Source organism: Marmota flaviventris, chromosome 20, assembly GCF_047511675.1.
Source record: "Marmota flaviventris isolate mMarFla1 chromosome 20, mMarFla1.hap1, whole genome shotgun sequence".
Classification (NCBI taxonomy): Eukaryota; Metazoa; Chordata; class Mammalia; order Rodentia; family Sciuridae; genus Marmota; species Marmota flaviventris.
The window spans coordinates 826,025-849,661 of NC_092517.1; the positions used below are offsets into that span (position 1 = coordinate 826,025).

At 49.5% G+C, this 23,637-nt stretch overlaps 1 protein-coding gene across 1 annotated transcript in view; it reads left to right on the forward strand.

Moving 5' to 3' along the window:
- The first annotated feature begins 346 nt into the window (after nucleotides 1-346).
- Nucleotides 347-23,637, forward strand: part of LOC114089975 (chemokine-like protein TAFA-1) — a 388,478-nt gene continuing 365,187 nt past the window's right edge. The window contains exon 1 of the mRNA XM_027931995.2: nucleotides 347-464. Coding sequence (XP_027787796.1) covers nucleotides 347-464 — 118 coding nt within the window. The remainder of the gene's footprint in view (nucleotides 465-23,637) is intronic.

The window sequence follows — 23,637 nt, forward strand, 5'->3', positions numbered from 1 at the left end:
GACGGCAGTTTTCAAATTGTTGTGTGAAACAGGATTGCTAGTTGGCATATGATGCTTCCAACTGCCTAATTGATAGTCAGAAACTTTATTTTTGTATTTTTTTTTTTTTGGCAATCCTTGGAGTTTTATTTTGTAGCATTTTTAAAAAAAAATGTATGTACGATCTTCTGGAAAAGGTTTTCCCTTGGTCCCACTTCGTGGCATGACCTCTGCTGGACACTGATGCTAGCCAGCCAAGAAGCAAAGGAACATGACCTCCGAGACTCCCTGCCCTCACCAGTGGTCTTGCCTGGACCTGGGGCTTGCAGCAGTGCTAACCTCTCTTGCTGTGTCTTCTCTTTAGAGAATGGCCATGGTCTCTGCGATGTCCTGGGTCCTGTACTTGTGGATAAGTGCCTGTGCCATGCTGCTCTGCCATGGGTCCCTTCAGCACACCTTCCAGCAGCACCACCTACACAGACCAGGTAAGGGAGCTGCTCCTTCCTCAGCCCTCTGGTCCCGCCGCTGGGCCCCTCACAGATGGAGAGTGCGAGTACGTGTGGGCAGCTGCATTCCAGAACATTCTGCTGGTTTGGTGCTCTGGGGGAAGGAGAGGGAACAGACGGGCCTGGGAGGCATTTCTATCAATCTCTCAGAACAGGCGGATCTCCAAGTGACCCCAGCCCTTCCACACACCTCGACGGGTGGAAGCCATTTGTTTTTGGATGCTCTGACCAATGGCAAAATATTCCACAAAAGGTGGAATAACTTTCAAGACTCGAGGAGTCTTAGGGAAGCACAGTGTCACCTTTGCCCGTCTGTCCCTGGCATGCTTCCTCACTGGGTGTAGATGCTACCGTCAATCCGTGTGTGGTGAAGGGTCTTAGGGGGAGGTAGTCCCCAAACTAACTTCAGAACTCAGTTGTCAGTGAAAGAGAAACTAAAGAAAGAGAGATGTGCTCTTTCTTTTCTGGTTAAAGCGCCTCCTGCCCTCTCTCCTCCCCTGGGTTCCTCTGGTGAGCTCGGTACGCTCCGCCCTAGGCGCCCCCTCCTCCTTTGTGGCATGCTCCGGAGGCGCCAGTTCCCGGTCCCCTGATTTTCTGGCTCTCGGTGGTGGCATTCTTTTCCACTCTCGGTGCACAGTGTGTTTCCTGCTCTTCCCTGGCCCCCTCCACAGCCTGGGCTTCCCCCCTCAGTCCCTCCCAGTGCGCTCTCTTACCTTCCCTGCGCCCCCACCTTCACCCTCCGCGGCCGCCCGCCCGCCCTCCGGGGGTGGGGTGGGGGGACCAGTTGCGCGCCCAAGTTCTGACCTCCGTGGGGACTGCTTCGGCCCTCCACCCTCCCCAAACGTCTTCCACCCCCTCGCGCGGCTTCCTTCCCCTGCTGCGGTCCAGCGGCTCTGCCCGGCTCTGCTGCGGCCTGGACGCCCCGGGCTTTGGGTACAGCCCTGCGGCAGCACCCGCAGCGCTCCCCCGCCAGCAGCTGTGCCCGCCAAGGGCTGGCGAGCAGGTGCAGCGAGATGCTCAGCAGCACCAGGCTGCAGGCGGCGCCCGTGCTGCGGCTCGTGCTTCGGACCCGCCGGGAGGAGTCGCAGTGTCCAGAGCGGCCAGGCCTTCAGGAGCAAGGCGGGTGGCCGGTGCGGGGTCAAGGTCCGGCCGAGGGGCAGGCGGGCGGCTCCAGCCCCCCTCAGCCTGCCTTGGTGATGCCAGCGCCCTGGTCCAGCCCGATGCAGAACTGCTGACCCCGGAGCTTGGGAGTCCAGGTGGAAGTAACAAACGTGGGTGTGAGCATCCCTTAATCACGAATCTTCTCGGGCAGAAAATGCTTTGACTTGTCACATGGTCGTGCAAATCACGCGGGAAATCTGCCCTCATTGCAACACTAACGGAAAGAATTCCCGAGAGACAAGGCGTTGGAAGGGTTCATACCAACTGGGTTTCATGTTCTGCCAGTGGCTGTGACCCCCACCCACTTTGCCTTGGAGACTGAAGTTCAGAGGGGCTGGGTGACTTGACTCAGACCACAGAACCAATAGCTGCAATTGCCAAGGGGAGTCAGTCCATCTGCTTTCCGCCCAGAGACCTGGGACCATAGGAGGGGAGCACATGGAATGGCCTCTTAAAGGAGGTGAATAATTTAATATTCATGATATGCCAATGCATGGGCCTCTTTGAGTGTTCAGCCCATTCTGGGAGGTGGCACTTGGACAGGGGACAGCAGAGCTCAGGACTGACTGCCGTCTCTGTCATTTAACATTAGTGAGGTGACCTTGGGCAATTGACTTTTTTTCTCTGAGCGCATTTCCCATCTGGAGATACGTTGAGGATGTAAATAAAATGACTTCCCAGAAACCCCTTTGTAAACTGTAAAGCTCTTCCTAAGTGTTGGTCATTGCTGGCATCCCTCTTGGCAGACAGCCACCTGCAAGCCAGGGATGCTGAATGAGTCAAGTTTTACTGTGCACATAGCTAAGAGTACACAAAGCTAGGACCCCCTCCCTAAAGGGTTGTGGCTCCGTGGTAGTGCACTCATCTGGCATGTGTGAGGCACTCGGTTTGATCCTCAGCACTGCATAAAAATAAATAAATAAAGGTATTATGTCCATCTACAATTAAAAAATATATATTTTTAAAAATCTGGTTTTTTTCTTTTTTTTTTAAATCACATGGAACATGGCTACAACATAACCACCAAATACTATTTATCTTTATGCACTGTGTAATCATAGACATGGTACAGTTTACCATGAGCGTTCGTATTGTTTATTACCAATCAATCAGTGTACAGGTTTGTTTTTCTCTCTCTCTCTCTCTTTTTTTTTTATAACAGTTTAAGGATATTATGTGTATCAGAAAACTCCTGTCTTTAGGATTTCTTTTTTTTTTTTAAAGAGAGAGAGAGAGAGAGAGAATTTTAATATTTATTTTTAGTTTTCAGCGGACACACATCTTTGTTTTTTGTATGTGGTGCTGAGGATCGAACCCGGGCCACATGCATGCCAGGTGAGCGCGCTACCGCTGGAGCCACATCCCCAGCCCCTGTCTTTAGGATTTCTATTAAAACATCATATCTGTTATCTGAGAAGTACATATTGGGTTCTGTGCTGAAATTAAGCCCAGTGCTTGTTTTCCCATTCTGTGCCCTTGAATTAGTGTGTTGCCAACCAGCATGGAAGAGCTGGGCGTCAGACACCCAGGAATCTGCAGCAGTAAACCCACATGCTGACACTGGAGACCCATCTCAGCTTCACTGTAGAAATGAAGAAATCATAAATACCCGTTTTTAGATGCAGAGATTAAAATGATATTAAACTGAAAGTCCAGTGGTTCTACAAAATATGATTATTCAACTTTCCTGGGTTTTCAACAATAGCTCCAAAGATTAAAGTAATAGATCTTGGTCAGAGCAATATTCTAGATTATTTCAGTCTCTTTAATACAATCTTCTGTTTTGATTTTAAGAGTACAAATATGCTTTTTTTGGGGTGAGAGTGGTGACGTTTTCCTTTGTGGGTCTTAAATCTTCAAGGACAGTAATGAAATGTGTATGAAAACAAGAAAGAAATCGGGGCCAGTAATCTGCGACAACCCACCCCTAAATGAGCAAATAAATAAATAAATAGCTGGATAAATGAGCAAAAAGGAAAAACATAATCTCATTTTCTCAAATCGGTTAAAACAAGTGACATGATGAGAAAAAACGAGGCACCGGCAGTGCCTGGGTTTGCTACATTTGCCTAAGCTTGAAAAATCACCTCTTCATGAAGCAGGAGCAGGCGGACTCCGCGTGCATACCAAGTATCTGAGAAATGTGCAAAATGACAAATCTTTCACTTGCTCCCGAGCCGAGGGGGAGAGGGGGCTCCACGGCCGCCCTCACCTGGGAGGAATGGCTGCCCCCTCCCAGCCTCCCACAGGCGGCTTCCTGTCCCCTCCTCACTGAGATTGATGGCACTCCCACCGCACGCAGCCAATTTCAGTCTCAAGAAATAATGGGCCGCACTGACAGATGAGTGGAAGTGGACGCCGGGCGCCCCTCGTGTGTGCTGCACCTGCAAGGCACAGCCGGCCACCAGGGTCCTTTAGGGGAAATGGTTAGAGGTTTGGGCCAATGTCTGCTGTCATCACATGGAATTGGGACAATGTTTTTGTGAGGCCGTGAATTTGTGATCTGTCTTCTCGGTGCGGTGGGTTTGTACACAAACAGAATGAGAATGTGTTAACTAGAAAGCTGACGGATTTTAATGTATTCGCCCGCAGTCTCTAAGCCCTTCCTATTTTTCATATTTATGGTATTAGGAATGCCCCATTTATTTTCACTTAACTCACTAGTTAAGGAAGATTAAAACAGTCAATCAAATGAAAGTGAATTTCAAAATTATAAATGAGTCAAAAGGGCTGTAGATTAACAGATTTCGTAATTTCAGTAATTTAATGTTTGGCCAGATCCGGTTGTTGTTTGGGGAATGATGTAGGCGATCACCTAACCTGAAGGGTGTTTGTGCCTGGTGTTTTCCATGGTGACTCTCTAGGGAGGACACGGCACTCTGTGTGAAAACTCAGAGTTGTGTTTGTGTTGTTGCAGGTAATTAAAGCTGGCAGCTTCAGCTTTGCGTGCTCACCCGAGTGTGCATAACAGGTGTGAAGGGATGAATGGCGTGCCAAACGTAGCCTTCTAATTTGGGGTTAGCTTCTCCTCCTTATGGAGGTATGAGTTATGGCAGCAGCTTTAATGGTTACTTAGATTTAGGTGTGTGGGTAGATGTGTAGGGGGTGGCCTTAAAACTTAATAAAATAGGGATCATCTCAAAATTCTTCAGCAAGAAGAGAGGTTCTTTGGTGATTTAAAATTGTGTAGATAAATTACAGGAGACAAGGAGTCATAAGTATATAATGAATCACTGATTCTTGAGTCATTGCTATTTTATTGACAGGGGTGTGTGGAATTGATATAAAGAAAGATTACCCTAAATAGGATCATCTATGTAATTTATACTCGACAGGATTTAAGGCTACATTAAACAAGCTGTGTGTGTTAGAAGTATTCATTGAGGACTTAATTATTACATACTGAACGTCACCATCCATTTTGATGTATGGCATTTTTTTTTGTTAAATTATTTGAAAGCATTCTTATATTCTTTACACTTAGTTTTACCTTGCTATTAAAAATTGCTTTCTAGAAAGCTGCTTGAGGAATATGCATTAGAATACCAAGATACATTACAATAAAGGGCTGGTCTTATAATTTTAACATAAAAGAAATAGTGGACACACCAGTGGTTCCATACTGGCTTTTTAAGAATGCCTCCCAGAGCAGGTGGCTAAGCGTAGTGAATTGGTCGGAGGATTAGAGCAGACAGGCTGTTATTTGGTGTAAGCTGGTGTAGTGATAATCCATTGATCCTCTGATTGATGATATTGACCTCATCCTAGAGTCAGAACTCAGCTATGGACATTTGCTAAAACCCCCAAACATCGAAACCAAGTAGAGAGGCAAATAAGCATTTCTTATCAATCCTGTGAATTTATCAGAAACTGTACCATACTACACACATGATTACTGATTTGAGCTCAGGCCTACAGCTTCCGTTCACAGTTAAGGAAAACAGCTGTTACACCACACTGCAAACAAAGATATCAAGAATTAGCACAAATGAATGCTAACGTTCAGTTGCTAATTTCTTAAAATTCATTTAAGATGATAATTTGAGCTCATTTTTAAAATTCTTTCCATTTTATGCCCTGTGTCAAAACCTCAGAGTTCAAGCATATCCACACAGGTGAACCATTTTTTGAAAATCATTTGGTAATGTCTCTCAACGTGTGAAATGTGTAAGCCTCTACACACATTTCTATTTCCAGAAGGCTACTACTAAGTTTACTGGATGAGTGTGAGAGGATGTATACTTGTTAAGGTACAGTCATTGCAACGATGGTTTTAATTGCAAGAAATAAGAGAAAGTTTCACCTCCATCAAACTCCTATTGGTAAAGCGAATCGTGGCGCATCTCCACTGGTGTCGCCACTGCACAGGCCGAGATGTGCGTATGTGTGCTGACGTGGAGAAACACCCAAGATGTGTCACTGAGCGAAGAAAACAGGGAACAGAGTACACTGCGGAGAATGATTTTGGAAGAAAAAAAATCATACTTGTCCATGCACAAAACAAATGTCAGACTGGATGTGGACCGTGTTTACGTGGACTGGCTACCTCCAGGGGCAAGACTGGAATGGCTACACTTTGACTCCCCGTAATTCTGCATTTTTTTTGGATTCATCATTGGCATTAACATCTTTTGCTTTTTAATGAAAAGCTTAACATGTTAGGCATAAAGAGTTTTAATGGTAAAGTTAGAAATATGCCAAACGGTATTTCTAGATAAAGAATCAATAAGGGGGTATTGGTAAGACAATTCTGGGAGGCGCTTCTCCTCCTAGGAGCCTTGATGTAGGGAGATGTCTAGGCCGGCTTCCTCGAGTTGTGGTTCCTGGACCCTGGACCCTAAGACGCCCCAGGGATCAGCGTTGGTGGGCTGCTGGGGAGCCTCTTGTGCACTGTGTGTTCTGCTCTCAGAGACTGGTGGCAACCGCACCTTCTGGAAGGATCTGCGGTTGAGAGGTCTGGTTTTGTACAATGAAGATTTTCCAGACTTTTCTTTGTTTAAATTTAGATTTCAGCATTTACAGCGTCTATTCAGATCACGGGCATTGAGAAGTGTCTGTCAAGGCAATTCTGGAATCTGGTGCAATTCACCGTTCTTCTTTTTCCCACTGAGGTACTTAGCATAGAGTGGGTGCTCAGGAAGCACTTCCAGTCATTAGGGGAGGGGTCTTAAACTCTCCCTTTGGTGCTACCACTTGTGTGTGAGTGAGTGGGTGTGTAAATGTAAGATGAGATGCGTATGTATCTGTGTGTGTTTGCAACTCATTGACCTCTCAATGCAGTCGTGTGACAGAACATTACTAATTACTTCCAAGTGTAGTCAGACGTTAAGTCCCTCTCACTGTTAGTCACAGGATGGGCACTGCCCCATCACGGTAGAGTTGAAAAACACTGGTGTTGAGGGACCCAAGAGGAAACATCCCTTAATAAATGGGACGGTTCTTTTACTTCCCAAGTCTTTCGAGAGCAAGAGAAAAATCCAGTTCATCTTTGGAGCAGAGAGGACGTAACAGCAGATGAGCAGTTTTTTTCTTTCTTTAGGGTAAAGAGAAAATGAATTATTTCATTAACCATTTGTATAAATTAATTAAATTTCCAAAGGAAATGTCCTCAAAGCACACAGGAAGCTCCCTTGGCCCATTGTTTCTTTCTCCTTCCTGAAATGAAGTCCTAGAGAAAGAAAAGAGGAGAGGTGTACTCAGAGGGGTTTTCCTGAGGCAGATCCCTGCTTCCTGCAGGGAAGGGTCAGACCAGGGGTCGCCCTGAGTGGTCCACAGGAGGGAAGGCCGCCCCCACCCTCAGGTAGGCTCTTCTGCGGATGTCCCTCCTGGCAGCCAGCTCCGTGGCACCCTTGTAGGCCTTCCCTGCTAGGGTGCCTCCGCGTCATTCAGCAAGGAGCCCCAGCCTGTGGAGTGGGCCAGCGTCCCAAGAGTGGGCTGATGGAGTCACGGGCTTCCAGTGAAGATGTCACCTCCCAGATTAGCTGAACCACTCACAGTGGGGAAAGTCTTCCTGTGAGACTTACCCCACATCCTGGAGTAGGGTCAGCGGGCACGCTTCCCACTAGTCAGCCCAGGAAGGTATTCAGGAAGTATGTGCTCAGAGACTAGGCTGGGCCAAGTGAGAACCTCCTCTCCTCCCAAATTCAAACACTGGCGGGAAGGGACCGCGGTAGCCTCCTGTGATGTCGTACTAGGAGGAACCGGTGTGGGAGTCAGAGGCCGGGCCTCCAGATCTCCCTCAGCTGAGGGACCAGAGCTGTGGGGCTGTTCCTTGGCTCATGCATTCTGTTAGCTGATGAGGTTCTGACTGTCCCAAACTGATTTGTTCATCTTACCCATTTGGAGCAGTGGGATTCAGTATGAAATTACCTTTGTGATTTAAAGGAGCCTTGTGCTGAGACCACTTGACAGTTTTCTGGGTGGTTTCATAGGTGGCAAGGCAAGGCCTTCAGGGCAGCAGGAAGGAGCGAGCCTGGGGGCCTGGCATTGGGAAATGCTGCGCGTGCGGCACCTGAGATGGGCCCGGGCGAGCCGACCACAGACATTCCAAGGCAGGCCAGAAACGTACTCCGATGTGTAATTTCCTTACCTGGTAAGAGTCAGGTGGGCCAAACTGACACTAAGGGCTCTCCTACCTGCAGACCGTCAAGATACAGCCTCAGCCAAGGTTGTCTCCCACGCCTACCTCTCGTGGTTCCTAGTGAGTGTGCTGAACAGGTAGTGGGCCCAGAAGACAGGCCCCAGGCCCACCTTCTCAGCCCGCCTTCCTGCTATGGCGCTCTGGTCCTACCTAGGAATGCCCCACAGGATGGAGCACTGCGCCGCTTAGCCCTTACGGGCCCCCAGTGTTTAGCCGGGGCTTCTAGAAGCAGAGCTTTTGCCTGATGAAGCCAGCGTTGTAATCAGAGGTCTCATTTGAATCTCAGCTAAAAATCAATTAATTTTATTTTAGATTAAGGTTTGGGAGAAATAGTAATCAGTAAGTGTAATAAAACAGAGATAAGCACCAGGCAGCACAGTGATGCCTGTATAAAACTCTTAATTTAATCTTTTATTAAAGTTCTCAAACCCAGTTTGTAGCCCACTGGTGGGTTATAAATCTCTCTTGAAACCCAAGCTTTCTTCTTTGTTCTTTGGGGCAAATGATTCACGATTTCATGTTCCTTAATTTGGTATAAGAATAAAGACGACTTATTAGTAAACTAAGTTATCATTCTGCTAGAAATGACCCATCACTAGGGTTCACTGGGCTTTCTCAACTTAGTGTTGAACCAGGAAAGCTGGCTGTTAGCTCTTGGAAACACTGCAAATAATTAGGACCCATCCAATTTCAGGAAGGATAATGCGTCATCAGTGTATCGTGAGTGTTGTCTCAAGTTGCTAATGATTTTCAATTGCTGTGGTCTTTGCTTTTTAATTATAAATTAATGTTGGTTTGGTGAGTTTCCTCATGATCAATTAGTTTTTCTGTGCACTCTCGGGTTAACTATGTAGTGGAGGTGATGCATATTTGCATATTTTGCACTTAAATTTTTTAAAATTTTTGTTCGATTTTTTTTTTCTGACAACTAGATGACTTGGTCAGCTTTTCTTAACTGCAACTAAAATACCTGACAGGAGCAATGTAGAGGAGGAAAAGTTTTAGAGGCCTTAGTCCATAGATGGCCAGCTCCATAGCTCGGGCCTGAGGTGGGGCAGAACATCATGACAGAAAGGGCATGGAGGAGTCAGCAGCTCAGGACGTTGACGATGAGGAAGCAGAGAGAGAGAACTCTTCTCACCAGGGACAGAATATACACCCTAAAGGCATGCCCCCCAGTGACCCACCTCTTGCAGCCATACTGTACCCTTGAAGTTACCCCCAGGTACTCACATCAGTGGATTAATGCACCTGTTAGGTCACAGCTCTTACGACCGAATCATACTCACCTCTGAACATGCCTGCATTTTCTCACACATGGACTTCTGGGGGGTGCCTCATATCTAAACCATAGCAGTAGAATCTCACTCATTCCTGAATGGCAAAGGTAGGCTCAGAGATGGTTAAGGCACATTCTTACTGCTGACAGACGTGTCTGTCACCACTGTAAAAAGTGCTGTGTGACAGCCCTTGTATGGCAACAGCATTTAGTCCCTGCCTGTGAACCCCCGCAGCATACTCTTGTGATAGGTGACATTTAAAAATCTTCATGTTCATGGGGGAATCATTTTATAACCCAGGAACATGTCAGTTGGCTCATCATGTCTTGTAGAAATAATTAGTGATTGATAAATACTTCTTTCTAAGAATTTGTCATCTGAGAATTTCCTGCCAGGAAGTAGGAACAGGTGGGAACTAGATGTTTCACCTCTTCTGGGCACTGTGGTCAGGGGGTTTGAAAACCATTTCTGTTGGAGACTAGTCTTCATGGAACTCAGAATTTAAAAAAACAGATAATGTAGTGAAAAAAGTCAGTAACTCAAGCCCCTTATTTTTTGGAAATAAAACGATGAAGATGCGAACGTGCCTTTTGGAAGTTTCCCAGATGAAGTCTTTGAATTGGTTTGGTAGCTTCTCGTGGCTCCTCATCCGCAGGAAGTGCAGGGCGCCACATCCTGGAGAGATGTCTGGGATCCAGGTCACTGGGTGAACATTTGTAGGGCAACACTTTTGACAGCTGCTCCCAGGATTGTCTAGTGGGAAGGGCAGATTTATGGTATGCGTGTTGCCAGCCCCTACTTCCATCCTTCTCAGGCCCACGTAATCAATAACAGTGGTCCTTCCTGCAGGGCCTGGATGTGATCTTGGAGTCTTCCCCCGTCCATCTCTCCACACTGTCTATCACGTGGTTGACATGGGCGTGCAGGTGTCGAGCCTTAGACCATCCCTGATGAGGGTAAATCGGCTGATCATCTTCAGAGCTCCTCTTTATCCAAAAAGAAAAGGGGGGGAGCATTCCACAATACCCCTTTTTTAAACTAGAAATGAACACCATTTTAATTGAATTACGTTGAAGTGGAACGCGTCACCCATTTTCAGTGGCTACCTTTGTTTTCATAGTGGTTTCAGACAATTCTGACGGCTGAGAGCTGCAAGACCTTTTTTTTTTGTCCCCCCAGGAAATGTTGACTCCTTCCCCATTCCTCTCTGACTCCACGCCTGAGTGCGAACCTGCTTGTGATATAGGCAATAACTGAGCTTGATGTGGGTGATCTTAAAGCAGAGAGCAGATCATTCTGAGCAGAGATAGTAACTCTGGACGCCCTCGTGAAGTGGGTGATCTTGTGTTGGGTTTTTGAAGCCTGGTTAGGAAGTCGACTGGTGGGAAGAGGTCAGGGGTCCCCTGGGTTGCCAGGGGAGTAGAACAATTACAGACTGGAGACAGGCCAGCGGCCCAGGATGACCAGAGGTCCTGCCCCAGTTAAAACACATTTTGTATCGGTCCAATTAAAGCAAAAGCAAGATTTATTTTCCTACTTACTGCTTCCCAATGTAAAGGCTGCCTTATCAGTGCCCAGAGGTGATGATAGATGGAGAACTAGGCGAGACAGAGGGGAAGCGCCCAGTGTCACAAAGAAGATCAAGTCCGTTAATTACCAGAGAAGCAGCCGCCTGGCTCCAGCCAGACTCGGAGCCCCAGGACTTTCTCACCTCTGCATTATTATCTTTGTGCCCTAAAAGATGAGCTATGTTGCTAGTGTTGATTTTAAGTAACTGGCTCTCATATTAAAGGAAGCTCTGTATCTTTAACTCAAAGCCCAAGGAGAATAATTTTTAAAATACAACAAATTTAATACTTGGTATTTAACAAATGTTTATTGACCACTCCTAGGTGCAGGGAATCATGCTTCCCCAGAAGTAATAAACATGTATTTTGTAACACTGTATAATACACTGAGTTCTGAGATCCCCACCAGATTATAGCTCTGTGAACGGAGAGGCTTGGCCATCTCCAGTGCCAGGAACACAGTCAGACACGGAGGACAAGCGAATGCTAGCTGAATGAATGAGTGGGTGGTACTGGACATCTAAAATCCTTGCACTAGCCTCGTGAGGTGGGACGTCTTCCCATCTTACCAACAAGGAGAAACCCTAAAGGAACAAGTTACCTGGGTCATTCATGGCCATCCATCAGGCAGAAGAGGGCAACCTGGGGACTTCTGTGGCCTCTGAATAGTGGTTGGGGTTCCTCAGGGCCTGCTGTGAGGCCTCACCTCCTTCCTGGGCTAGGACAGCAGGGCAGTGCTCTGTGGACACTCCTGCTGCCCCCTTGCACAGGCACAGTGTGGGTGCTCATGGGGAAGGTGAGCAGAGCAGGAAGCGCTGGCCATCTGTGGACTCTGTGGGCTGTTCCTTGCACCTGGACAAGTTCTGCCTGCAGGGATATCAGCAAGGCATCTTGATGGATGGAAACCACACAGTGCCTGCTATGTGGAGGGCCACCACGCTGCGTCTGCCAGGCAGGCCTGTCCTGCGGCGTTTTGTGTGGTCTGCAGCATATGGGGCGGGGGAGTTATGGCAGAGTCATGCCCTGGTCTTCCTCTGCTGTGCACACAGGCCTGGCTGGGAGTGCGCTTTCTCTCCTTTACTCCTGGACAGCACTCTGTCTGCAAGTACCTTGAATAGGCCTCCAGGTTCCAAGTTGCTTCCTCCCTCCTCCCTCCCTTCAGACTTAGGAGCGCCTTTTGTGCTCCATACCAGGAAGTAGCAGCACAAGGTAAATCTGCATTTATCAGACTGGGTCTCCGTTCAGATTTTCTGCTATACTTAAAATTGGAGTTATAAATCATTTACAGTGGAAAAGAATTCTCTCCAATGACAGTTTGGCTTTTTTGATAAGTTTTTTTGGCATTTATCATGTTGAGACTTTATAAATTATGTAGAATATTGTAAAGTGGGCTGACCTTTCTGGTAAGTGATTTGATCATTGGCCGCAGCGTCTTTTTGCTGAAATATTGAATTTGCTGTCTTTCAAATAAAACTCGCCAGGCCTACAGCCCAATAACATGTTGTAGAAACTGCTTATGTAATCAGACTAGAAATCTTCCTTTCCACTTCCTGTCACCATCCAGATAAATACCTTCCTCTGTTCTGGAAGTGGCCCCTGGCCGGGGATGGCGGTCTCCCGGCTCACAGCCCTTCCTCCCACAGTGATGCCGTCACAGGCAGTGCTAGTGGTTACAGCCTGTTTTGTGAACCCAGCTCAACCTCTGAATCCTTCCAAGCCTAGCCCTGCAGGCCCTGAGTTAAGAAGCAGGACAGGGATGGCTTCAGGACAGTCACAGATATGTGGAAGCTAATTCACAATAAGTGGGGGGGGGCACTACGGAAGAATAGAGTTGCCTTAGATTAGGTGGAGGGGAGTGAAGGAAGGGAGGCGATAGGGGAATAGGAAGGACAGTAGAATGAAACAGACATTGTTACCTTATGTATATACATGCACAGGACTATTCTGCAACGTGTACAATCAGAAAAAAATGAGAAATCATACCCCATTTATGTGTATCAAAGTGCATAATTGCATTCTACTGTTATGTGTAACTAAAACAAAGAAAAAAGACTTTAAAAATAACCATATTTTTTTTTAAAATCAAACACCCCTCCCCCAAGAACTGCCAGCTCCCGACACCTGTTCTACACACATTCTGTACACACGGGCTCACCGGTCTCCTTGTGAGATGAAACACAAGGTCTCTTCCTGATCTGGGCTGTCCATCCAATGGACCATACTGTCCATTTAAAACTTAGTGGTTTAAATAGTAAGGCAGGCAATGCCGAGGACTGGGATGGCTCCCGAGTGGGGCAAACACCCTGTAGGCTTGGCATCTGCTTGCATCTTGGGAACTGGGTCACGGGTTGGTCTGGGCATAGGAGACTTGTAGCTGACCTTACAGCCTTTGCTGCTGACAGCTCTCAGCCTGAGCAGTCCATGGGGAAGGAGCAGCGGGGGGTAACAGACAACCCAGAGACCACACCCACCTATGTCATTGTAGTCCTTACTAGTGCAAGGTGTGGGTGAGTCAGTGCAAGTCTCCTGCTTCACCCATAAAATAAGGATTCCCATGTCTAAAATCCCTACCGTAGAGACTCCGGTAAGAGAGAAAACCTGAGCGCCATAGCGGGTGGGCACACATGGCACCTTTATATTGCTTACAATGTAATTGTAAACACTTACATGGATGTCAGAACTCAGACCAAACAGGGGACTGCTTGGTTCTGACACAGGCACATTCTATCTCATGGTATTAAAAGGGTGCACGTGGAAATTTTACAACCTGAAGTCTCTGAGCAGGTGGCCCCTGGCGTGTCCTCTATGTACAGTTGCCACTGAGGGCACTGTTCAGGAGGCTGGTGGTGGAGAAGCCTGACCAGTTGACTCCAACACCTAACCACCAACTCTCCCGTCCCAGGGTCGGCACTGCTGTGCTGTGGCTCTCGGGTGACATACGTTGGCTGATAGTGTTTCAAGTCTCCCACGAACTGTACCCAGCCAGCACTGGCTCTCACCAAAGAGGTCCAAAGCCTTGCAGGAGCCTTGCTGAGTTCTTTGATAAAACTTTATTATCTCTTTTTAACTGTCCTCATTAACATACTTCAAAAATGCTGTTAAGTATTTCTGGCAAGAAGAGCATGTGAGTAATTCTACAGTAGTGTAAAGGATTTATTAATTATAATCTTTTCATGAGTCTATTTATATTCAATTGTGACATTAATAGGTTGCCAAAACAAACTAGAGCTAATTGTATTTAATTAAATTGTTGCAAACAAGTAAGGGTGGTTTATTACTATTGAAAGCAGAAAGCCCTATTGATGTCCTTGGTGCGCACAGGATTTGGTGGAAAGTTCTTTCTACTAGCTATGGCATCATTCATCAGCAAAAAGCAGTATACAATGCTAATTAGGGAAAGCTGGATCCTGAGAGAGCTTTTGGAAGTACAAGCTCCCATAGTATTTGTAGTTGCATATCCAGTGTCAGGTCAGTGAGGTTCCTGGAGGGGGTTCCTGGGGGGGGTTCCTGGGGGGGGTTCCTGGGGGGCAGACATCCCTGTCTCCTTCCAGCCCGCCCAGGAGCTGCAGACATCCATCTTCCCTCCCTCCCACCTTTCCTCTGCCCCTCCCTCCCTCCCTCCCTCCTTTCTCTGCCCCTCCCTCCCTCCCTCCCTCCCTCCTTTCCTCTTTCCCTCCCTCCTTTCCCTCCCTCCTTTCCTCTGCCCCTCCCTCCCTCCCTCCCTCCTTTCCTCTGCCCCTCCCTCCCTCCTTTCCTCTGCCCCTCCCTCCCTCCCTCCTTTCTCTGCCCCTCCCTCCCTCCCTCCTTTCCTCTGCCCCTCCCTCCCTCTCTCCCTCCCTCCCTCTTTTCCTCTGCCCCTCCCTCCCTCCTTTCCTCTGCCCCTCCCTCCCTCCTTTCCTCTGCCCCTCCCTCCCTCCTTTCCTCTGCCCCTCCCTCCCTCCCTCCCTCCCTCCCTCCTTTCCTCTGCCCCTCCCTCTCTCCCTCCCTCCCTCCTTTCCCTCCCTCCCTCTCTCCCTCCCTCCCTCCCTCCCTCCTTTCTCTGCCCCTCCCTCCCTCTCTCCCTCCCTCCCTCCCTCTTTTCCTCTACCCCTCCCTCCCTCTTTTCCTCTGCCCCTCCCTCCCTCCCTCCTTTCTCTGCCCCTCCCTCTCTCCCTCCCTCCCTCCCTCCCTCCTTTCCTCTGCCCCTCCCTCCCTCCCTCCTTTCTCTGCCCCTCCCTCTCTCCCTCCCTCCCTCCCTCCCTCCCTCCCTCCCTCTCTTCCTTCATGGGTGTGGTGGGAGGAAGTGTCTCAGATCTGGGTTGCGCCTTCCAGGAAAACAATGCTTCATACAAGACCTTGAGAGGTAGGAGTGGGCCCTCCCAAGAGCAAGTGAGGGGTTCAGACCAGGACGGATTCTCAAGAAGAAAAAGGGGTTCCTGTGGGTCAGGAGGCAGAGGGGAAGTTACGTTGGAAACATCAGGAGGTGAGGGAGGAGGTTCTGGTTTGTCAAGGAGCAGAGCTTGACGCTTCCAAGACAGCAGGAGGCAGAACACAGGCAGAGTTTAGAAGAGCAAGAGGGAGTTAGTGCCCTGTCCCTTGAGGGTCAGAGACCTTGGGGCGCCTTACGTGGACTTAGTGAGCACCTGCTGTGTGCCTGGCCTGTGCCAAGCACCTTGTCTTTGGTCCTCACACTTGACCACTTCACATACTCCTCTCGTCCTCTTTCCACCAGTGAGAGACCCGGGCCCAGAGGGGCTCAGCGGCCTGCCCACAGTGTGCGGCTGGTGAGTGGTGATGTGGATCTGAATGGGGGAGCCTGGCTCCAGACGCCGTGCGCAGGTGACGGCAGGAGAGAGGACGCCATTGACTTAGCTGGACAGTGATGGGAAGGAGACAGGAGACAGGACAGGACAGGTGACACCATGGTACCGTAACAGAACACGTGGTCTTGACAGCTTCACAGGACACCAGCTCGTTCCCTGCCCGTGTGGCTGTGCTCAGGTTGGCTGCAGGCTGTGCCCCATGCCCACGCTCTTCAGCCCAGACTTCATCGCAGCAGCTGACTGAACCACCAGGGTCCAGCCAGGCAACAGAGTTCTGGAGGGTCCGACACCAGCAGACGGTGCTGCGGCCTGGTGGGATCACAGGTCACCCCTGCTCGGCACACACTGCCAGTCCTGTTCACGGGGCCCTATTGTGCAATGTACCGATGTCCCCAGAAGGCACTCGGTGAGAAGCGTCTGGTGAGCAGCGTTCACGAAGGCCGTAAGATGGCCCGGAGGTCCAGGGTTAGGGTTAGGGTTAGGGTTAGGCATGCCGTCATTCTTAGACGCTCTGGTCTGCACATCTGTTCCTTTCAGGGTTTGAAGGAGGCTCCAGAAACCACAGGGGCTGGTCCACAAGAAGGCACAAGGGTCAATTAAAGGGGATGCCCAGACGGGATGTGCCCAGTGACACCGACTGTGTGGCTTCCTCTCAGCTGACATGGGACTGATGGTGTCGTGAGCCTCCGCCGCTCACTAAGAGATTGGGGATGAGCCTCGGAGGCTGGTGCTCCTGGGCCCCCAAGTGCCGGGTGCTCTTGGCAGCTCCCCCTCTGTCGTTCATTCTTCCCACTCCGTTTCTAGAAGTGTGCCCCTTCCTTAGCTGGCAGGCAGAGACATCGCTCCTGGATCGCATGCCCCCACTTGTCATGGATCAATGCTGCGGACACGTGGATGACGGCAGGAGGCAAAGGCTTGTAGAGGGTCGGGGCTGACTTTGGAAGAAAAAAGTTAATGAAGCTAAGAAAGCAGCGATGGGCAGAGGAGGCTGCCTTGTAGGTGCTAAATGACTTATTCTCAGACCCTAGGAGCCCGCTGATGCTATTCCTTCTCTCCTTCCTTTAATTAAGTGCTCTCGTAAGGCACGGTGACCTTGGCTGAAGACAAGTTGTTTTGGGGGAGAGTCAGGCTTCCTGAGAGCTCTTATTTAACGAACAGGGAATTTCCTCATTACCTAAAATAATCAGGGCTGCTGGGCAGAGCAGAGGGAGCTGTAACTCACCACCGCGAGGCTGCAGGGGAGGAGAAGGAACAGGAACACTGGCTTGGTTCCCCTGCAAGGTGTGTGTGTCACACACATCCTTACCAGGTCTGCTTTCCTGCAGATGGTCCAGGAGGGTGAGGCCCCTGGGTGTGGTTTTGTGAAGCGTGACGTTCCCGTCCGGCCTCCTACCTCTGGGGAGTGGAGTCAGGCTGAGGGGGAGAGCAATGTCGGGGCTCTGGGCAGCCTCCGGGTAGCAGGCTCTCGCACCCTGCTCCCAGAGTTGCCCAAGAGTGTTAAAGTTGTGCTGTGGGAGGGAGTTGGGAATGGCCTTGGGGACCATCTAGCCAAGCTCTCTTAGGTCACAGGACAGGCCCTGCCATGCAGGAGCTGGGTCTAGTTGGATGTCCTCCGTGCTCTCTGGGGCATGCTGAGATTTGGGATGGCTCCTTTCTCCATCCTATAGACAGAACCTCGTCCGCCCACAGCTTTCTTCCTCTCAGTGAGTGGCAGCTCGCACTTTCTGTTCCTCCCATCAAAACCAAACCTGGGATCACCCTTTCTCTCGGGTTTCACATCCAGTCTACCCACAAAACTGCTCCCGTCACTCACAGTGCCTCCAGCCCAGGCCACTGCTGGCCACGCCACATGCCCCCTGGGCCCCTGCAGGCTGCTCCCTACACAGGCAGAAGGTGGCCTTGGGGGCTGGGCCTTGTCCCTTCCTGGTGCAGACTTCAGTGCTTCACGTCTCTCGGGGTAGGAGCCAGCTCTACAGTAGGTCCTCGACAGTGGCCCTCCAGACATGGGCATCCCCCCACGGCCTCTTCTCGGTGGCCCCTCTGCTGCTCTGGCTCCCTGGTGCCCCTTCAGAGACACTGGCTCTCTCAGCCGCCAGGGCTTTCCTGGAGGCCCCTGTGATTCCTCTCTCGTCCCTTCTGTTTCATTCTGTCCCCTCCCCCTCGCCCCGCCCTGTCCTTCTCTCCTGTGGTGGCCATGGCTGCCCTTCCGTCAGAAGACTTCACTCATTTACTAAACGTGTGGTGCCTCCCTGGCCAGGACCAGGACACCAGCTCCCCGGGGCAGGGACTCCACCACCGGCCTCCCTGCTACGCCCAGGGCAGGCCGAGGCTCTTGGCAAGTATTTGGTGGCTCAATAGAGGAATAAAGGAGACTTCAGGACTCCTGGGGTGGAGACCTTCCCCCCTTCCTTATCAAGTGGGTGTAAGAGTTCACATGTTCCTGCCCCCGGCCTTCAGCTGTTTCTTGAAAATGGGTTTCCTGATAGCTTTAGCCCCCTGGACCCTGAGCTGCCTGCCTGGTGGTCGGGGCCCAACCTGAGGGGACCAGCCCAGTGACTGGGCCAGTGGAAGAGCACAGGCCCCCAGGCAGGTTTGGCCAGTCGTGGTGTCCACTCACACCCCCTCCCACAGGATCCACTTCACCCAGTTCCCTCATGGAAACCCCAATGGTCTGTTAATGTGATCTGTAGATATTTTTAAGTTTTATTAAACTTTATAAATTGGTACATATCAATTGTACAGAGTTTGTTAAACTGCCAGGAATTCTAAAGGGAGGAATTTCAAATTTAAACACCTTTTCTTGTGACGTGATAGTGTCTAAATCTGTAGGGCCCTTGTTTTGTTTTGTTTTTCCCCCTTTCCCCTCACCATCTCTTATATGTAATTATGTGTAACAATGAGGGTCTCCTTCCATTTCCATACAGTTTCCCTTCTCTCTCCCTTTCCCTCCCACCACTCGTCTCTGTTTAGTGTTAGTCTTTTCCTCATGCTCTTCCTCCCTGCTCTGTTCTTAGTTGCTCTCCTTAAAAAAAAAAAAAAAAACAAGGGAGAGAACTGAACAACAGCTGATGGGGTAGAAAGGGAAGAGGGGAGGGAAGGGGAGGGGGGATAGTAGGGGATAGGAAAGGTAGCAGAATACAACAGTCACTAATATGGCATTACGGAAAAATGTGGATGTGTAACCGATGTGATTCTGCAACTTGTATTTGGGGTAAGAATGGGAGTTCATAACCCACTTGAATCAAATATATGAAAGATGATATGTCATGAGTTATGTAATGTTTTGAACAACCAATAAAAAAAAAAGGAAAAAAAATCTGTAGGGCCTTTGTGGTCAGTTGCTAACACAGTGTGCGTGCACACATGTGCAGGTTCACACCTTTGCACTGCTTAGCAATGACAATGACCTAAGGAGGCAGTCTTCAAGATGAGGACATAGAAGCCATGAGTCTCCAGCAAATGACAAAGGCCGGCTCCACCCTGGCAGACAGTATCTGCAGTCTGTACTCCCAAGCACCCTCCTGCGGCTCACTGCTGAGTGTCTTCTGGGGGCCAGGGTTCTGCCCCCTGCAGTTATCATGCCTACATGTCATCAGTCCGAGGCATTATTGATGATTTCCTTCATTGTTTTACACTAACAGCGTATCTCAATTCAGACATTCAGTTTTCATCAGAAATACTTGATCTGCACTTAGACGTCATGAAATTTAGAGCTGAAAAAAAGTCTATTCACACGCCTGAGTTGTTCCAACCGTATTTAAACATTTTCCCAGTAAGGACATCCAACATGAGCTTTGCATTTTAAATTAAATAAACACTCATATGTCTTTGACCTCACTTCAAGTGCTGGGTGGCCCCGTGACTGGAGCTGCAGTGGTCTTCCATCAAGCAGGAGCTGGATGCCCCTTCTCAGTTCCTCTAATTAACTTCTTTTCAGAATGTTAACTTGATGCTTTGTAGGATGAAGAAATAAGAGAATATACTTAAAATGTCAAGAGAATGGGTGTAGCTAGAACTAAAATGGATAGCGTCATTAATAACAGCAATCAGTAATGTCCTATCAGTGAAACAAGCTATAAAGATAAAACAATTTTTGGCCAGCCCACACTTAATGGTGTTTTAAGCTTTCTCTCTTTTATATAGTACATTTTGTCTGAGAGGCTTCTCAAATGGGAGGCCGATTGTTTACCCCTAAGCTTGAAATGTACCCTTCTTAGGAAGAGAAAGAATGTCCCCTTTTTAGTGGTTTTGGAGCGACCACAAGTCAGCTCCTGTGTTACATTACAAGAATTATAAGAGCTCAGCTTTAATACCAGAAAGAATCGCACCAACAAAAATAATAGTGTGGCTTTTGAGACGGGCAGGCTTCTGGAATATGTTGCTCCTATTTGGCTGGAGCACTTCAATTCTGAACCATGGAATTGCTTCCTGTCTCAACTCCCAAGTCTTGATTCAGAATCAATTGTCAACTTTTTTTTTTTTTCTTAGAAAAAAGGATTCCTTATTTAAGTGTAGAAACCTACATGTCTCAGTTGGGAATATTTTAATACAATCATTATTGAGAAAAGATCAAAGTATAGGTTTGGCCAGGAATCATCTGACATTGAAGTAGCATCTCGTGTGGGGTGTCTGGTGACCAGGGTCTTGTCTCTCCTGGATTCTCATTTCATCCCACCAGCCTGTGTGGGATGCTTGCAGATGCTGACAGGTGTCAGAGGGGAGAAGAGTGAGTGCATGCAGACTTTCCACCTGGGGCTCAGCAGGGGGGACCAGTGTGAGGCGAGCAGGAGGAGAGGGTGGGGTGGTGCTGCTGACACAGAGGGACCAGGGGAGACCTTGCACACACAGCATGTGGCAGAGGAGTGGGCCCCGAGGGAAAGGAAAGCTGCCTGCCCTCTCCGCTTGCCCAGTTGTTCCTGTGTGGCTGACCTGCCTGGAACCTGAGGCTTGACCCCGAGTGGCCAGTCATGAGAGGGGTGGTGGGTAAGTGGGATGAGAGATCTGAAGAAGTTTCTTATGAAGCACTTGAAGCTCCAGTGTGTGAGCATCCGTCACAAACAGCAGGAGCCACCTGCTGAGGCTGAAGGCGCCCTGGTGCCCCGTGCTCTCTGCCCTGTGGCTTCTGCCTTCATCTGCACACGGCCAGAGTCTCAGCCGGTGGAGCTAAACCAAGCCAGAGTTGCAGGCTCAGTTCTCACACTTAATCTCTAAATTGTACCCATTCGAGTCTTCTCTTCCCTCCTGTGACCTGCAGGGCTTATTTACGCATTACCTACTGGACCTGCGGAGATCCGAGTCTTGGCATTTTTCTTTTCTGTGAGATTTCTGTTTTGGACCTTAAGCCTCGGGTGCGTACCTTCATGTGTTTTTGGACCACTCTGGGTCTGGGCAGTGTCACCTTTGCAGAACCAGCCAGGAGCTCACCTGATCTCCACGAGGCTTGGTTGGTGCTTACACACCCTGTCTCGCTGTCACCGTGCTCTCAGAGTTGGGGACATTCTCCCTAGATGGGCAAGGGCTTGAAGCTCCAGAGAGCACGCGTGCGGGGGGAGGTGTGGGATGGCTGGTGGCACGAGGTCCACTCTTGCTGGGTTCCTTGCCCCACCTTTCCCTCTGCCCCTCATGTCACGCAACCCCTGGGCCTCCAGTCCCCACCCAGGGCGCGTCTCATCCCTCAGATACTTCCGGAACTGCAAGCTGGTGCCAGAGCTCTCGGTGGTGAGGCGGCTTTTGCTGGCGGTCTTGTAGATGAGGCACAAAGGCCATCACACCCTGCACCAAGGGCAGGAATTGGCAGATCTCCCTGTCGGTACCCAGCCTGGGCCCAACCACGCCGTTCCAAGCCCCAGGCCCCCCTTTCCCTGCCGCCTGGCTCCTCTTCTCCACCCAGCTCCCTCCCTGGGCCTCTGCCTCTTCCCTCAGACTCCCCTGTTTCCTCAAGGGGACTCAAAGCCATTTCCCAGGCAGAGAAACGACTTCTCTTGAGCTTTACTCAGCCTGCCCAGAGAGACGGCAGGAGCCGCTCTAGGACCCCCACCTAAGAGCCGAGGTAGGTGTGCAATCAGCCCTTGATCTGCAGAGGGCAGTGGCTGGTAAGTGTGCAATCAGCCCTGATATGCAGAGGGCAGTGGCTGGTAAGTGTGCAATCAGCCCTGATATGCAGAGGGCAGTGGCTGGTAAGTGTGCAATCAGCCCTGATCTGCAGAGGGCAGTGGCTGGTAAGTGTGCAATCAGCCCTGATATGCAGAGGGCAGTGGCTGGTAAGTGTGCAATCATCCTTGATATGCAGAGGGCGGTGGCTTCGGGGTCCCCACAGATCCCACAGCCTGGGGGCTCAGTGCCCCTGTGTAGAGTGCCGTGGTGTTTGCCCACAACCTGCCCACACCCTCCCCAGGGGATTAGAATGCCGCGTAGGCTGTGAGCAGTGGGTAGAAGCTGGCCGCTCGGTGTTTCTACTGGTCATTGGTGTTATTTTCTGTTTGCATTTTGCCTTTTGGTTCCTTGAGGATCCTCAGCCCGTGGACACGGAGGCCACCTCACGCCAGGTTCATCTCCTGCTCTTGTCGCCCTCACTTCTCCTCCGGCTAACCCTGGTCCTTTCTGAAGCCCTCCAGTTCTTCACCCCTTCTGCACCCTTCCTACCGTAAGATCTTTTCATTTCTCTCAGAATTAAGTCAGAGAAGAGGACATGGATTCCTGTGTGGTCGATGGAAAATGTATGTACTTAACAGTCATTTAGGAAGGTAATACCTAGTTGTGAAACACTTTCACAATAATGAAAAAGTGGTTAAATTGCCTTCAATTTTCAGCAGAAAAACAGATAACATCTCTGGTAATTTTCTACATTTTCTGTTGACCTAGTTGCTTCTTGGTGGTGTGAAAGAGGCACTCGCCTCGTGTCTGAGCCGTCCTCTCGGTGCTATCTGCCAGCTGGCTCAGCGGTTGCCTCCGCTCTGCCCTCCCACCACGGGGGACTCGTCTTTGATTCTCAGCACCTGATGTTCCTGGGGCTGCTTCCTCAAAGTCACCCCTCTTTACATCTTTCTTCAGGAGCATTGCAGTGTGAGGACTGTGCTGTTCGAATTACTTTTTGCATTATTAAAAGGCATCCACCTGCATGTAGTTAACTTTTTTTGCACTTGGTGTTAGACATTTACCTTTTAAACAAGAACCTTCTGCGTCCCATGTCAGTACCCCTGTGATAACACGGTATTTTTAAATGTCTATGAACCAACACAGGATGAGAAATACCCATTTATGAATGGCTGGATTGAGTCTTTGCCAAAAGCCCCTTCTAAGGAATGGACAGAAGGAAAAAAATAGCTCTGCCCTCTTTTAGTCGGCAATAACTTCTGTAGGAAGTGGAACTGGAATGTTTTTCCTGTTTAAGGGGGAAAAACCCTTCTTACAAACCTACAAATGCTGAGAATACAGTTCACAGCCTGGCCTGGGGTCCGTGTGGAGTTTCCTGGTCAGGTCTGAGTTCGGCTACTTCTCAGAGGAGGGCACTTGGAAGAGGTTGGGGCAGTCTCACCGTATGGCACCACAGAAGGGCAAGACCTTGCTCATAGTCAGGAGCAAATGCGTTCAAGGCAAAATGACCATTCACCCTTGCTCTAGGAGCTAGAGACGGTGACATCTTCTGTGGGTACAGCACATCATTGCCTGTTCCCTAACCCATAACTACCTCTGTGTCTGTCC